The following is a 17,107-nucleotide window of genomic DNA, read 5'->3' on the forward strand; positions in this document are numbered from 1 at the left end:
GCCTGAAACGTTACCACCATGTGTCCACAATGGTGAGGAAGCCCTTCTATGTGGCACAGCTTATAAGTAAAGGTACAGCATCCAGACCCAAGAAAGTTATAGTCCCACTCTACATGGCCCTCATCAGACCAATAACTGAGTACAATGTACCTCTTTGCGTGAACTTGACTAGGCACTTACAACAGCTACTGTGACCTCAGAGGTTCCTCACAAAAAATACAGCGTGCAAACAATATGTCCTGTGCAGACAGACTTAAAGCCCTATCTCTTTACTCTGTCTCCTACTGCCTATTAAGGGGTGACCTATGCCTAACCTACAAGGCATTCACAAATCCAGCCCTGATGGAACTGTTGCACATTCAGAAGACTAACAGCATGAGGGCCACCTGGTTTAGGAAACTAACCCTGGCCTTGTGACTCAAACAAAACATGTTTAAAGAAAGAGAGGGACAGAGAGGGAGGGCTATGTGTCTCAGAGATCACCCCTTCTCTGGAACAGGCTTTCTACTCACATTAAGCAGAGCCCTTCCCTGGCCCTCTTCAAATGCAGTTTGGATCAATGGATGGGGAATTGAAATTCATTCCTGGGATAGTGTCCATGTGTTGTACGGACAGGAGCAGTCTGTTAAATACTCAAAGGCGTAGCCACAAACCTAAGTCATCCTCTAGCCTCAATATGGTGTACTGTCCTCCTGGTCCTTATCTTATGAACCTCACTGCAGAAATCACAACACTGAACTACTGGTGTTTGTAGTATGAATCCTTAATGTTAATGCTGATTGACAACCAAGCAAATAAAAACAAATGGTTGCAAAGCTGTCTAGATAAAAAAATAAAATAAAGCATTTATTACAGGGGCCTATCTGGTGCCAAGCCCCCAACCCTTGCCAAACTTTTATATACCAATTTTACATTCTCACAAACATGAAGAAGGAAATAAATCTTCCAAAAGAAAGGAACCAGTTCTAGAAACCACACAGACAGTAATTCCATATGGAGATTGGTACTCAGGGAGTTTTGCTTCAATAAAATGATACTAGTTCCAGCTTAAGCTTAACTAGGTGCAGGGAAGTCCTTCTGGCTTAGCAGTTCCATCTGATACCAACAGACCGGCTTACTTATGCAATATACTTATATTTCTGCCTTAAAATATAACTTTACAATGCTGAATGGTTTATTCTTATTTCTAATGAAGATCACAAGTGAAAATGGTAATTTTTCATATTTTCTTCTATCTGCAACGTGCTCAAACCCTGTTCTGTGTTTATTCTAAGCACTTTCCACTCTGAAACAATCAGTGTTTTTTTGTTAAATAATTTGTATTCATTCATGCATTTTCACGAGTGACTGTGCTATTAAATTAGTCTGGTTACTCAGTGGTGTGAACATTGATTCTAGATGTTGGTCACTATTGATATGGCACCCCAACCCCTTGTGCAAAAAAAATAGGAAAAAGAGGGATATGGAAGGATGGATTTAGAAAGTTCTACTCATCATCTGCTGTTGGAGGGACAGAATATTGATATGCTGGTTCTGGAGTGCATGGCCAGGCTTTTGTCTTAGACTGGCCAACAGCGTTCAGATGGTGTTTTAATCCAAGTGTGTTGCTTTTCTGCCTTCTTTAAGAAATTATATAAATTATGGCCATGTCAATTCATTGAATGTTGTTTGTGCCCCAGATACATTTTAGGGAGGAGGAATAACTCTGCCAATAAAAGTCATGAGAGTAAAGAAGCTGAAAGAAAAAACATAATTACAGACTGTTGTAAAGAACAGGGCGACAACTAGTACACCCCTCTTTTGATATCAATCCATATATTGTGGAAACCATGCAAAAAATAATAAATTACTCACATGTCAGTTTTGGAAGGTGTCTGACAAGGTTCCTGTAAACTACAAATAAAGTCATCTGCAGTAAGTGTACATTGATACTTGAGGACCTACCTGGCCCCAAGGACAAGGTTGTATGCATGTATAATCTAGAGGAGTCAATCAACTGAAGCAACAGGTCTTTGGATGGGGAAAGGAAATTGAACTACGTATAACAAACTCATGTTGACACAGGAGTTACAGGCAGACTTCATAAAAATTGCAACTGGTGTACAAGACTGACTCATAGGCCCATGAGACAGAAAATGCTGACCACTGCTCTGGCAGGAGACATACTTCTCTGAAGTGTATGATTTACCTGCCCATTCAAAGCACACTTACCTGATAACAATAACAAGCTTTCTATGCATCTCACTCTGTTCTTTCTTTTAAGAGCTGTGATAAGTGCTCCACTGCCACTGTTCAATAAAATTGCCTTACATTTGGAAACAACAGCAAACAGAAATGTGTATAAAAATGAGGGTCTATATTAGAACACCAAAGTTTCAAAACTTTGAATGTTCTAATATCAACCCCTATTCAGCGAAAGCTGAAAACATCGAACATACAGAACAGCAAATTTTTTCCTAGGAAAAGAATTTGCTGTTCCAAAACACATACACACAACACAAGCACACCAAACAAACAGCAATCCACACACATACACCTAAAAATCTTGCACCTAACTCTACACTAAACTATACATACACCACTAACTATCCACTTACCTTAATCCAAACCCTAACCCTAAGGTCTGTCACTATCGCACACTCACCTCACCCGCGCCCTAACCCTAAAGCCCCTACCCCGTCCTAACCCTCCCATCCACATAATCGCACACTTACCTGACCCATGCCCTAACCCTAACTCACCTAACCCGCCCTAATCCTCACGTCCACCCAATCGCACACATACCTAACCCGCACCCTAACCCTAACTAACCTAACCCGCGCTCAATCGCACACTTACCTGAACCCGACCCATAACTTTCCACCAGAGTGCTGAAAATACCAAAGCAACAGAAACAGACAACCGAATTCTTTACCTAGGAAAAAATTTGGTTTTCTGTAGCTTCAATATTTCCAGCTTTCGCTGAATAGGGGTCGATATTAGAACATTCTTAGTTTTGAAACTTCAATGTTTTAATATAGACGCAAAAATGATGGCCTGTTTTAATACAACAAATTTTCTTCTGACATTTTCCAAAGTAATGTACTTTATAGGAACAAAGGAACACATACATGCTCATAGTTACATTCCTGTGCTTGCCTTCCATTGTAAACCTCCCACCCCCTCATTCCTAGTCTCTACTATACATCAAACTGCTCGCTTTCTCACTTGTGAGCGATACTGCTGAATTCTGTGAAAACCTGAGGAATTTGGCATTTACATATACTCTGCCATACATATGGATGTACTGCACATCAGGCAGATAATGTACTCAGGGTGGTTGGCTATCACTTATGAAAAGACAAGTAATGTGGTTGGCATGTCCAAATATCACTTGCTAACACATATGAGACTGCTCCTTAGGTAGTCCAATCCCCTTACAAATTAAGTGTTCCCACTAGTATGCCAGATTCTTCACTGGGGTTTAGCCATAGAAATCCTACTACTATACCTTCAGCCCATGATTGACAAGCATGTAAAACTATGATCATTGCTCTCCCATCCCTCTCATACCTCCAGCATCAGGATATTAGCTGAACCCAGTAACACATGTCCTTGCATCATAAAGCAACTCATCTTCCACTACATTTGTCATGTTTGTCAATGCTTGTGATTCACTGACAATCTTTATATCAAGCCCACAAAAACACATGCAACTACTATTTATTGCACAGTGTGCACATCATGAACTCCAAAGAATAACTCAGACTCAGTCGATATGAGTGAGCAAAAACATACGGCATGCATAAACAGGTCTATATCAGCTTACAAAAGCTGATAAGAGCGACTGCTCTTTGATCGACCCCTAAATGTCGAACAAACTAAATAGCAAAGGCACGGAACAGCAATTTTTTCCCCCAGGGAAAAAAAAAATCGCTGGGCCATTTTTGGGCCTCCACTGTGGTGCAATCTCTGAGTTGGTATATTTTAGCAGGGGTGTGTGGGGGGCACAGCCCTTCACATTGGGGATTTTTTTCATTTTTTTTTTGTGGAACTGCGTTTTTTCCCCTGGGAAAAAAATCGCTGTTCCGTGTCTTCGCTATTTTGGTTGTTCGATGTTTTGGGGTCGATCAAAGAACATTTGCTCTTATCAGCTTTCAATAAGCTAAGACAGACCCTGCATAAACAGAATGACAAGCAAAATAAATACAATTCTGGGATTAACATTTAAATGCATAACTTTGCAATGCAATAAACTCATCCTGTCTCTCTGAACAATACTGGCTAGGTCACATACAGAACATTAGCCACAGTACTATTCAGTTTCTTCCCTGGCTTTCAGCATTAGCTTGCATAAGAAGGTAAACACAAGGGCAAGTCAAGATGGTATATGTCCAGGAATGCAGGTTGTAAATAGCTGTGGACATGTTCATAGGTGTCTGCTAACAAACAAAAGACAGAAACAGACAGTGAGAGAGAGAGAGAGAGAGACAGACAGACACACACAGAAAGTAAATACTATGTTTCTTAGTCATTTAAGATTTGAAAAAAATAAATCTATACATCTCCTAATTATTTATATGGACATGACCAGTACAGAATAATTTGCCTAAATAACACAGACCTGGGAATTAGTGGAATATTTTCACTTAATAACATGTAGGTGAAATGGAACAAATCACCCTGAGGAAACTGATCTCTATAATCTCTGGAGACATTTTCATGAAAAATAAAATGATAAAAAGAGTAAATGCAAAAGTTACATGGAGATGAAAGAAAGATGAGACTCTTCGTGTGCTTCCACTAGGAAAAAGGATACTGGCCCAGGTGGCTTGTCCGCGTTAAAAATGTAAATAAGGAAATAAATAAAATAATTAAATTGTGTTTCAACTTTATCAGTGACTATACAGATTACTAATTCCACAAGGAGGAGGAGGAGAAGGTACAAGTCCTAACCAATAAAAATCAAGTCCCTGCAGAACATTCTACAATATTCTTTGTACAGCAAGAATAATATAGGAAGTAATAATATAGGAAATCTTATGGAAGCAAACAAGTACAACAGTATAAAATGTAGTACAGGTTTTCTAGGGAATTCTTCGTTTCTACCAGGGTCTTCTAGCTAACCAGCTCTGGAAAGAAAATCTGAAATTACTACTATCGCTACTCTTTTTTTTTTCCTTGAAAAATGTTTTCCTGAACCACCTAATAGTTTTATTTACTTCCTTCCCATCCCCTTGAATGGATGAACATTTTGAAAAGTCATGACACCAAAGAAAAAAAGAAAAATATTGGCATATTTTAAAGAAGTAATAGAATATTAAATCTTTTCTTCCTTTTATAAAATATATTATATTGTTCATACCATTTCTAAGGGGGGCCTGTAAACAGCCTCTGGTAGCCTTGGTCCTTTGTCATAAATCGTATTATTGCTATTCCCACAGGTCCCTCGTTTCATCCGAAGGTGCTCTTGTCTATAGATTGCATGCTCCCCTTCATCTGTCCCTTCTAAGGGTTCAATTAAATAGGTCTTCTCATCAAAGTAAACAGATCCCCTGGAGAGAAACAAAAAAATGAGAAAGAAAATTAACAAGGACCTGAAAACCTTCCCTTCACATATAAAAACTGAGAAAAAGGAAAGCAAAAAAAATATGTTGCAAACAGTTGCACAGATGAATTTAAATAATTCAATATGAAAAAATAATGTTGCAAAACATATCACAGTTCAATATGTGCTTAAATCAGATCTTACTTTTTTGCATATTTCAGTTCTATATATGTGCATAGTTACTTCCTAATCGTCTAGAAGAAACTGTACACAGACAGGACTTCATCTAGGAAAGGAAAATACAAATATCATTTGAACTTATATGGGATAAGGTATAAACCATACACCTCTGTGAATGTTTATTGCAGTAACCAGTCCAAAAGGGCAAGAACATGAATAGAAAATTATGAGTTTCTTCTTGCAAACTGTTTAATTTTGTTTAAGAATGAAAAACAGGGATAGGAGGATAAGCATCCAGCCTTTACCATAACCATGCATGTGTTCTACTGAATCATATGTAACAAAAAGGAGACAGAGCATGTTCAACTTCTGAATTTTGAAACAAAAGTGTTTAAGGGCTTTGGAATCTAAAGATGGTCTAAAACACCCTTCCTTCTTTGGGATCACAAAAATCCCCATCCTCATTGTCCACTCTTAAGACAATGGGATTGGCTCTACTGTCCACTCTTAAGACAATGGGACTGGCTCTATTGCTCTTGTATGCAGTAAATTCTAAACTTAATCCCAATCATAAAACAGGGTTTCTTGAGGACTGTAATGATCCACATTTGAGACGCTGCTAAGTTACACTGCTCTGTCTTTAGAAATCAATCTCTATACCACATTCTCAGGTACCCTAAATTGTATTTTTTTCATAGGTTCATAGATTAGTACTAAGCTAACTGCCCTTGTGAGCCATTTTAAGCCTAGCCAATTATCCCTTGTGAGGCTCAAACCCTGCACCTTGTGTTTGTAAGGCAAACACCTTAACCATTCGGCCACCCTCCCAGTCTTAGGAAAGGTAACATTTGGGGTTTCTTGATGTAAAGTCTGAAGGGTAAGGAGGTGGGTAAGACAGAAGTGGACTTGGAATGTATCTTTCATTCTCATTTATTTTGTGCTGAATACAGTAATAATGAAGAAAAGCCTTGTATTTTGTTTCTCTTTTTCATCCTTTAATGGGTTTTATAAAACAATTTCCTTTCAGCATGTAGGTGTCTGAAAAATTGCTTTCATAGCAGAGTTAGATTTTTTTCCTCCAGTTCCTTAAACTCTTTTTTTTTTTTTTTTCAAAACAGGTTTATTGTTTTAACATATAAGAGAAATATCATAACAATTTTATACAAGTAATTAAAATAGGTATTATTATAATATTCAACAAAACAACTAAAGTATTTACAAAGACATCCACTACAATCAGATCAATTAATTAAACTAAAATACCATGCTATTGAAATTACAATTTTTTTAACAAATTTTGTAAATTATCCATACAATATAATAAGATGTTTTTCTATTTGTTCTTGTCCTAATTGTGTTTATTTCCATATGGCACACTATATTCATAACATTTTTAAATTCATTGAACGAAGGAGGTGTATCTGAAATCCAATTTCTAGTTATTATTTTCCTAGCCACTGCTAGAATAGACCATAACAAGGGAAGCTTAACCTTTTTAACACTTTGAGGTACAGGTGTGTTGAATAATATAAGAGATTTAGAAATAATGAAATTATCTGTAAAAAGAGCCTGCAAAAATTCATTAATTGACTTCCAGTATTCTTTCAATTTTATACAGTCATAAAACATATGAGCCCAGTCAGTTCCTTAAACTCTTGATTACTTTTGTTTGACAGAAGTTTCAGAATTCAAATGGAAACACAGAAGGGTCATTATAATTTCACCAGGGTAGGGCTGGTACTTCAGCCTAGCACATCTCCTCCTCATAGTAATTCCTAAAGCAGCTGCTCTAAGGGATAAATCTATTGCATCATAGATGCAATTAGATACATGGTCACCCAAACAGCTTGTAATCTTATCAATCTGGTAAGATTTTCTTCTGCACCAAATTCAGGTAGCTTATCATTTTCCTCTTGGAAGTAATCTAAAGTTGCTCTCATATAACAGTTTGTGTGAGCTAAGGCACAGCACTCTTTTTTAATTTTACCATACTTCTTTAAAACCATAGCCTCTCTGTCTGATGGTAGGGTTCTCACCAGCATACCACTTTTGTGGGCCTTCTATAACATCCCCCATTCCAGGATCTACTTTTAGGGTGATGAATAACGCAGGATAATCCTTAGGTGCTCCGTATCATATGTTTGTTATGCATGGGCTGTGGCCTGTGTATCAGGGTGTGGAACATTGTAGCTCTTATGCTCTTGAAAGAGACAGAAGAGGGAGATTTACTCAACGATTTTGCTGTTTTGATCTTACATAGTAAAAATGTCTCCTTTCAGAGAAGCGTGCTTTTTTTTTTTTGTTCCCACACTTAAGGATTCCCTTCATTTCCTTGATTAGGTGGACTGGAGTTTTTTTTCCTTTCAAAGGATAAGTTCTCAGAAGGCACCTCTAATACACTGATGTGGTCTTCTTATCAGTATCTGTAGACTGTTTTTTTTTTTCAAAGAACAGGTTGAACAGGTTCCTAGGAACCACCTATACAAATCTGATGTGGTCTTTTCATCAGCTCACATAAAGGAAGAGCATATCACAGGCTCATAATACGTCTACTCCTCATCTTAGCTGTCTACCCAAATATGTTTTCTTTTTAGTATCAGTAAACGGGTTCATGGCACATCAGGAAACCCTAAAGCTGAGACTATTCAAACAGTAACCTCAAAGAATGAAGTTGTAGTTGTAAACAGTTGTCTGCAGCCTCTTACCTTATATATTTCTGTGCCAGTCACTGATAAACTATCTGGACATAATGAACATAGAGAACCTGCAAATGTAACACTTTCATTGGTTTTGGTGATTCAGAAAATCTTCTTTTCCAAGCAAGGAAATTGACAAATATCTAGTACGCGATATGACAGAGAGGGATAAATTCCTGGCTCTGACTGATATGACTCAAAACCAGTTAGTAACCTAGGAGATGGAAAAGCCAATGAGCTAAGGTGAGGGGTGACCAGCTGATGTCTATGCACAAATCCTGGGGTAGGAAGGCAATCTGGCTTGCTGCAGTTCCAGAAAATACTGTGCAGAGAGATGCATGACACGCAGTGTAGGGGCTGAGGATGCATGTTTGGGCTTGCCAATCTGCATGCATGTGGCAGCCTTCATGGAGTTTGTTCAGGAATGTGGACACTCACAGTGAAAACCATAGGAGGCCCTCACATCTGTGAGTTCACACATTAGCTGCTGGCAGAGTAGCCACTGTATTAGCAGACTTATGATCAAACCCAAAGCCAGCAATAAGAATGTGAATCTATGCTATTTGAAACACATCAAAAACTCACCAAATCCGCAAAACAACTTGACATCCTAGTCTTTAACAATACCAGTGCAGAAATTGTCACCTCATGATTTGGCTAGACTAGATGTCATCATGCCAAACATGCCTTCTCATCTTTAGCCCCAAGACTGTGGCAATCCTTCCCTATATACTCCTATCTCTCCTTCAAAATGCAAGTAAAAAAACTAACCTGCTGTAGCAAGGCCAATGCTCATGCTGTCCAAATGGACATCATCACCTAATCTCCGACCTCACCTTCTCCTACTCTATACCCTCTACCTCCGCTCTCCACTGCAGCATTGTCTTGACATAGCAGTTGTTACTGCTTACATGCTTAAGCTATTCTATTGGAAATATTCACCTTGACTGCTTCTGTCTGTATTGCTTGCTTGTAATAATAATTATAATAATAATAATAATATTCACTCTGACTTATTCTGTCCATGTTATTTGTTCTAATTTTATACTCAGTATGATTTATTTACCCAGGCTGTGTCTACAAATGGTCACGTTTGATCAGTACACTACCCTGGTAAATAAAATAAATAAAAATAAAATGTGCCTGGCTGTACTGAAATGAACTGGCTATCTGGGCTAAAACCACAAATATTTTTTCACTGCCCTGAATTCTAAGACCATATAAGCCAAAAGTGACCTCTGGTGTAGAGATCTCTGAATCCTTTCATCTCCAGCTCAACCCCATTGCTCAAGTAAAGTATCTCAAGATCATATGTGTCAACCTCTTAGTGCAAGAATTCTGGAAAAACCAAAGATAAGGACATTGTTCTTACAAACTTATAAAGTTGATAGAATAAAAGTTTTCACATTAACATTTATTTTCTGAAAGATATCAAGTCTGAAGCTCAAATGTCTGTCATCATTTAGTGACTTTAATCCTCTAAGATGTGCCAGAAAACCACAAGTATAAGAGGCAAAAATCTGGACACACTATGCAAATCTGGAGAGTTGAGAGGTACGCTTGGCGTATATCACTATTAGATATGTTGCATGTTCATGCCGAAACAGCTTAATAGGCACTCTTGAAAGAATCTGGCAAGTGAGGAGAAAAGTCTGCAGATTGGATAAATTAAGTAAAATTGTGCTAATAGCTACTGGACTGAAGCCTCTTCTATTGACATGCTAAGCATCAAGTACTGCCCAACTGTGTGTGCACGTCCCATATGCACTGCTGTCAAATTTCACTTGCCCTGACACAGCACATGTGCTTCCAGTCTGTCCAGTGCCTGCCAGGGTTTCCATGAGCTGAGCAATCCCCAAACCTACCCACAACTTTACAGAAGACAGCAGTCCATTAGATTTTAAATTATCACCCTTACCCTCACTCTAGCTTTCTGGAGCCAAAGAACACAAGTCATAATGTTCGACTGTCCACTCTGAATTGTATGGTCATCCATGTGCCTTACCAGCAATGCAGCTGTTATGTAGCAATTTTCCTTTACATACAAGAAAAGACCACGAATGTGATGACTCAGCGGCTGTAAGAATGTCAGACAGCAGAAAGCATATCTAAGACAGTCTAATTGCAAAGAAGAGCAGGCTCCTTTATAACACTGTATTTTGTAGTACAGTCTCGGTAGTAGCTCAGTCTGGACATCAAGGCTGGAGGGGCATAGAGATGGTACAGATGCTCATTAATAATGAGAAACAAAATGGAAAAAAATCCGTTTCTTGAATGTCATAATATTAGAATACTGCAGACTTGTGCAGCTGGGCATTTCATAGTGCATGCTATTGCAGACTTCTGCAGTAGGCACACCAAAGCTTGCAAACAGTGGGCACAACCACAAAGCAGCAATAATTTGATACTATTTGCTGATAACAGAGGGAAGGATGTTGTGAAAAAAATGTTGGCTTCTTTTGTAAGTACTCAGTTCTCTTACTCATTTGAGAGCCTATCACATTGTTACCATCGTCTTCTATAAGAACAGATCCAAAGCAAATGTAATACCAGAGATTCAAAAAAATGATATCAAAATCTTAGATGGCAGATATGAGCAGCAGCAGCAGCTCCTAGCAGCTGGCGAGAGAAGAAAGAAAAGTAAGACCTTTAAATCGCAAAAAGAAAGCAAATATACGCTGACTGCAGATACAAGGTTATATTAACTTATTTATTGTTTATTTGGGCTGATCCACATGAAACACATTCTTAGAATAAAGACTAGAAAAACTATTATGTGTACTGTATATGTATTAGTACACAAGGACTATGAGAACGCAAAAAATCGGAGTCAGTTTACAAGTGTAAAGTATGACTTTGTGACATATACGAGTTGATATACAGGTAGTAGGATCGTGTCTGCACGATTCATACAGATGTAGTAGAAAAGGCAGAAGTACTTGGCCATATGACAGAAGAGCATTTTTTAGCAGAGGCTAATGCAGAATTGTGCAGTAGGGTATTTCTTAGTGTGGGCTATTACACTTGTGCAGTAGGGTATCTCTTAGCACATGCAATTGCAGACTTGTGCAGTAGGGCATTTCTTAGCGCATGTTACAGCACACTTGTGTGGTAGGATATTTCATAGCGCATGTCATTGCAGACTTGTGCAGTTAGGGATTTCTTAACACAGGGTATTGCATAGTTGTGCAGTAGGGCATTTCTTACACATGCTTTTCCAGACTTCTGCTGTAGCCATAAGAGCGCATTCTAGCACATTCTAACAATAAAGAAGAGTAACTAACCTACTTCTCTATGTTCCCTTTTGTTGCCCAGGAAAAAAGTTCATAGAGAATGTCCTTGATGCATTCTTAGGGTACCAAAAGAATAAGAAATTGACCATAAAAAGTGACACACACACACACACACACACACACACACACACACACACACACACACACAAACACATATACATTTCATATATATGCATATAAGTCTACTGAATTTGACTGAAAGACCCAAAAGTCGACATCCAAAATGTTGATCACAAAACTTCAATAACACAAATGTTGACATGCTACTACGCATGCACCAAGCAATAACTTCAGTGCATGCAATGTGAAATTAAAAAACAGAAAATAATATAATTTTTTTGCTGGGGTTGCAAACTCCCCTGCACCCCCTCACATCCGCTGCTAATTTCATATATGTCTCATTCCTTTCAACGTCTCAGCAAAAGAAATCTGGACAAAACCAGGAATAATGGGCGAGAAAGGCCCAAAAATAGGGACAGATTTTAAACAGTGCTCCTATAAACTTAGAAAGTTGTTAGAGTAATAGGATTTGCTTTATAATGTATTTTTCTGAAGAATATGAAGTCTGGCACTCAAATGTCTGTCACTATTTAACTTTATTTAGTGACTTCAATCCTCAATGATTTGCCAGAAAACTGCAAATTTTATGAGGAACAGACCAAAAATATGACGCAAAAATCTGGACAGTTGAGAGATATGATATATGTATATATAAACTCTGACATCATAGGTTCATAGGTTGAAACTAGGCTATCTGCCCTAGGGCATTTTCAAGCCTAGCCAGAGTGTGTTTGGCTTTCGCCACCCTTCTTAGATTAGTTGACTGTGCCTTTGTATAGTAGGTCACAGAAGATAGCCCATTTAAGGTTAGTTTACCGTGCCTCTGTTTAGCAGTGACACAGAAGAGATCCCAGGGGTAAATTTACAATCTCCCATCCAAACGTCAAGATTCTTCTTGAAGAGGGTCCTTGAGGGGCTCTGTCTGACATGGATTGGGATTTTGTTCCAGAGTGAGGGGAGCCTCTGGGATATAAATCTGTCCCTTCAGCATGTTCTATTTATTTCTGTGCTGAGGTTTAAGTCACTGGAGCGTGTAATTCTGATGGATTTGGGTTTCTTGAGGTGGAGCTTGTCCATTAATTCTGGGTTGGACATGGCTTTATACGTCAGGCACAGATCACCTCTGAGTAGGCGGTAAGCAACTGAGTAGAGCTAGAATTTCTTTAGCCTAACTGCGTAGGGCATCTGTTTGAGTCTCTTGATCCTCTTGGTGAGGTACTTTTGGGGTCTTTCTAGTTGTAGCAGGTGTCGGGTAAGGCACATCCCAAATGGGGCATTGTATTCAATTATGGGCCTGATGAGTGATGAGTAGAGGGGCACAATGACCTCTCTTGATCTAGATGTGAACCCCCGCGTGATAAGGTGGGTTATATAGAATGCCTTTCTAACCACTTTGGCAATGTGATTGTCAAAGGAGAGATTGCAGTCTATTTGGGTCCCCAAATCCCTAATTACTTCTTCCATACTTAATGGATTATCACCTTTGTGGTAATTTGTGGGCACTTTGTTTTTCCCAAAGGGGATGACTATGCACTTTTTGGCATTTAGCTTTAGGCCATGGCTCTGGCACCAGTTATCCATCTCTGTGAGACCTTTTTGGAGGATGCTTGTATCAGCCAGTGAGTTGATTATGGCCCCCAGTTTGCAGTCATCTGCAAACTTTGTCAGCCATAGTCCTCCTGTGTTAGCCTGTACCTCAGAGAAATATATACTGAACAAGAGAGGTCCCAGGACTGAGCCTTGTGGGACGCCACTTGTAATTGGTTTAGAGTCTGACATGGCACCTGCAATTCTGACCATGTGGGTTCTATCCCTAAGCCAGTTTGCAACCCATCTTGTGACATAAGGGTTGATATTTAAGCTGGTGAGCTTATTTATGATGCCTGAGTGGGGTATTGTGTCGAAGGCTTTTGCAAGGTCAAGGTAGGCTGTGTGGACTACCTTCCCTTTGTCTATGGCCTTGGTGACTGTTTCAAAGAAATTGACCAGGTTAAAGAGGCAAGATCTGCCCTTAACAAAGCCGAATTGGGTAGGATCCAGTGTTTGGAGGTTCCCAATGTCTTTGTTTATGAGTTCCATGATGATATGCTCCATAGCTTTGCAGACCAGGCTAGTTAGGCTTATAGGGCGACAGTTTCCGGGGTCCGTTGTGGCACCACCTTTATGGAGTGGGACCACTGTTGCTGTATGCCATTCTTTGGGTACATATCCTGTTGTAAGGCTGAGACTGAACAGTGATTTTAAGTGAGGGTTCAGTTCTTCTTGGAGCTCATGTAAAACGCAGCCCAGGACACCATCCGGTCCCACTGATGCTGTGTTTTTTGCTTTGGAGAGGGCAGCTCTCACCTGTGCATCTGTGATGTCAGGGAGGCTACACTCTGTTGGGATAGTCATTTGCTCATTTGGGGGGGGGGGGGGTTTGCACTGAACCTGTCTGCCAGGATGTTGGCAATGTCTGTGGGTTCAGTGTATTTTTTGTCATTTTGCACTAACTCAGAGCATATCTGGAAGTTTCCACCCAGGTTTCTGACATAACTAAAGAAAGCCTTGTGATTACCTTTAGCGTCTTGTGCAATTTTTCTTTTGAAGCTAGCCTTAGATAATTTTATGAGGGATCGTAGTTTCTTGCTAGTACTGATCAGAGTTGCCTTCCCTTTCAGGGAATTTGCTCTATCATGTAGTAGCTTCTTCCTTCTGTTGTACAGCTTATTTATGGCTGGGGTCCGCCAGACAGGTCTCCTGCCTTTGGAAGAGTGTGCCTTGGTTTTATTTGGGATAGCATGATCCATGCATTCCTGTAGGTATCCATAGAATGCATTTGTAAAGGATTCTGCGGTTTGGGCCATATTTTCCACTGGCCCTGGGGCTTTGAAGGATTCCACCTCGGTTTTGAGACGTGGAAAGTTTGCTTTTGAGAAGTTTTTGACCATGGTTTCCTTTGCTGGGGGTGGGGACGGGATATGGATGTCCATAGTGATTAATTTATGGTCAGATCTTACCAATGAGGGGTATACTTCTGGTATGGAACATAGAGTGCCCATGTTGGTGATGATAAGGTCCAATATGTTTTCCCCTCTTGTGGGAGTGGTGACCAGTTGTTCCATATCATTTGAGTTTATAAATTCTAGGAACCATTGGGCTAGGGTGTTGGGGCTTGAGTAGTGCTCCCAGTCTATGTTTGGGTAGTTAAAGTCACCCAATATAATGGTGTTTGGAGAGACCTTCATATTCTCCAGTGTCTTCAGGAAAGCCGAGTGGGGTTCCTGAGTTTGGGAGGGTGGTCTGTAGCAGGCTACAAACTGGAAGGCAGTTTTGCCCACTGTTAGTTGCACATGGATGGTCTCAGATGCTTCGTGCAGTGCCACTAGCCTGGAGGTATGGGTATCTTTGATGAATATGGATACTCCCCCTCCTCTTGTGGTTTGGTCTGAGTTTTGGGGCCGAAAAGCATGGTATGAGGTATAGCCTGGTAGTGCTGGGGTGCTCTCGGGAGCCTTGAACCAGGTTTCTGTTACTGCACAGATATCGATATTCTCCATACTGAGGAGAGCCTCGAGTGCATGCATCTTGAGGTTTAGACTTCTGGCATTGAGCAGCATTACTCTTAGTTTATTTTTCCTTGTGTTGTCTAAGGAGGTGGGTTTGTCTTTTGAGCCTTACCTAAAAAAGGCACTATGGGGGTGGCAAGAGCCTTGGCCAGTATTCGAAAACCCAGGAGTGACAGGTGCAAGCCGTCCCTAGCAAAGCAATGTGGCTTATCAAGCATGTCATCCCAGGCTGACAGACACTGGATCCCCTTTGACACCAATACTTTAGCCAATTGTTGAAATTGATAATTTTGTCTTTATACTGTGGTATCATTCTTGGTGAGGGTAAGATGCTACTCAAGGTCAGGGTCATACTGGCCTGGGCCACATGATCAGAGATCTCCTCTATGTCTCTTTTCATGTAATCCAGGGAGGTACATCTCAGGTCATTCACACCAGCATGGACAATGACGGAGTCATATTTATACTTGCTTTGGAGTGACCTGAGTGCTTGTGTTATGTGGCGGATCCTGGCAATCGACAGGCAGCTTACAGTGACCTTCTCCTTGTTCAGCCTGGTGAGAGGGACGTCAGTGTGTCTGGCAATAGAGTCACCTATTACAAGTGTATTAGGTGTGTTGTTTAGCCTTAAGGGCTGTGACTGTGTGGCACACTGAATTTGTGAACTATGTGATACGTAGGTATTGTTGTGGGGTAGCAGTTGCTTGGATGTCTGCTTTGGAGGTCTCTGTTGCTTGGGCTGATTTTTATTTAGAGCCTCCGATTATGTTTTTGTGTGTTTATGTGTTTGGTTTGCTGTTGCGATAGGTCTATGTGAGACTGGATTTGTGGTGTGTGTGATTACCTTCTCCTCCAGACTGACCATGCCAGTACTATGTTGAGAGAGCTCAGCCTCCAGTTTGGCTATATAGTTGCATCTCTCACATATATTTGAGCTTGTTGGGAAGAGGAGAGTGTGGTCTGTGTACATAAGGCAGTTGTAACATTGCCTCAAGATTCCCATATTCACCAGCTGGACTGGAGAGTAAACCTGAAACTGACTTTTGGACATGCCAGAATAGTATAAGGAATTACTTTCTGACTTGATCAAAAAGGACCAATAGGGAGCCAAGTACCTAAAGGGAGTATAAGAGGGTGCAGTGCTTTAGTTTATTAGTGCTTACTTATAAGACACTTATCCTAGCTACTGCTGGGTTTTAGAAGGAAAACAGAGTGCTTACTTTGAGATTTGGAACAGTTCTAAGGGAAAAAGTGAAAAGCAGACTTTGTGGAGCCAGGAATACTTTAAACCTGATTAAGCGGCGCTGCCCGATGCTGTGCTATGCGTAAAAACGCGCAAAAGAGGGTTTTAAGAGAGGGGGATCAAGGAGTTTGGAATTGACCCAAAATGGCCAATAAAACTACAGTTTCTAGGCAGTAACCACTCCCACAGGGGGCAGGCTGTTCAGTGTTTACCACTGCACTGCTGAACACAGAGACTTCCCTTTAGCCCAAGCAAGCAATGGCCTCCAAGAAACTTACAAACAGTTCAGAACAGCAAATCTGTAACTGAACTTTTTTTTAAATTTCAGAAAGTGGGAAAAAGGCAAGATTTGTTTTTTTTTTGTTTGTTTGTTTTGTTTAAAGATAGCAGAGATACACAATTAGCAACAGGTTAGAACAGTGCAATAAATGACCCCACACTTGAGTGCTAGACCAGAGACAGGTAAAATGCAAGTTTTAGGAAAAAAACGATTTTAAAATAAGTGCAACACAGGAAATGCAGTAAACAGGCTCTAGATGTGTTCTAAATACAGTTCCTAA

At 40.0% G+C, this 17,107-nt stretch overlaps 1 protein-coding gene across 2 annotated transcripts in view; it reads right to left on the reverse strand.

The window, feature by feature from the left end:
- LOC122789351 (disintegrin and metalloproteinase domain-containing protein 8-like) overlaps nucleotides 1–17,107 on the reverse strand; it is a 688,349-nt gene that overhangs the window by 279,288 nt on the left and 391,954 nt on the right. For both annotated transcript variants that reach the window (XM_044056732.1, XM_044056731.1), the window contains exon 6: nucleotides 5,345–5,534. In XM_044056732.1, coding sequence (XP_043912667.1) covers nucleotides 5,345–5,534 — 190 coding nt within the window. The remainder of the gene's footprint in view (nucleotides 1–5,344; nucleotides 5,535–17,107) is intronic.

This window comes from Protopterus annectens, chromosome 14.part0 (assembly GCF_019279795.1).
Source record: "Protopterus annectens isolate FY-2018-M chromosome 14.part0, PAN1.0, whole genome shotgun sequence".
NCBI classification, from domain to species: Eukaryota; Metazoa; Chordata; order Ceratodontiformes; family Protopteridae; genus Protopterus; species Protopterus annectens.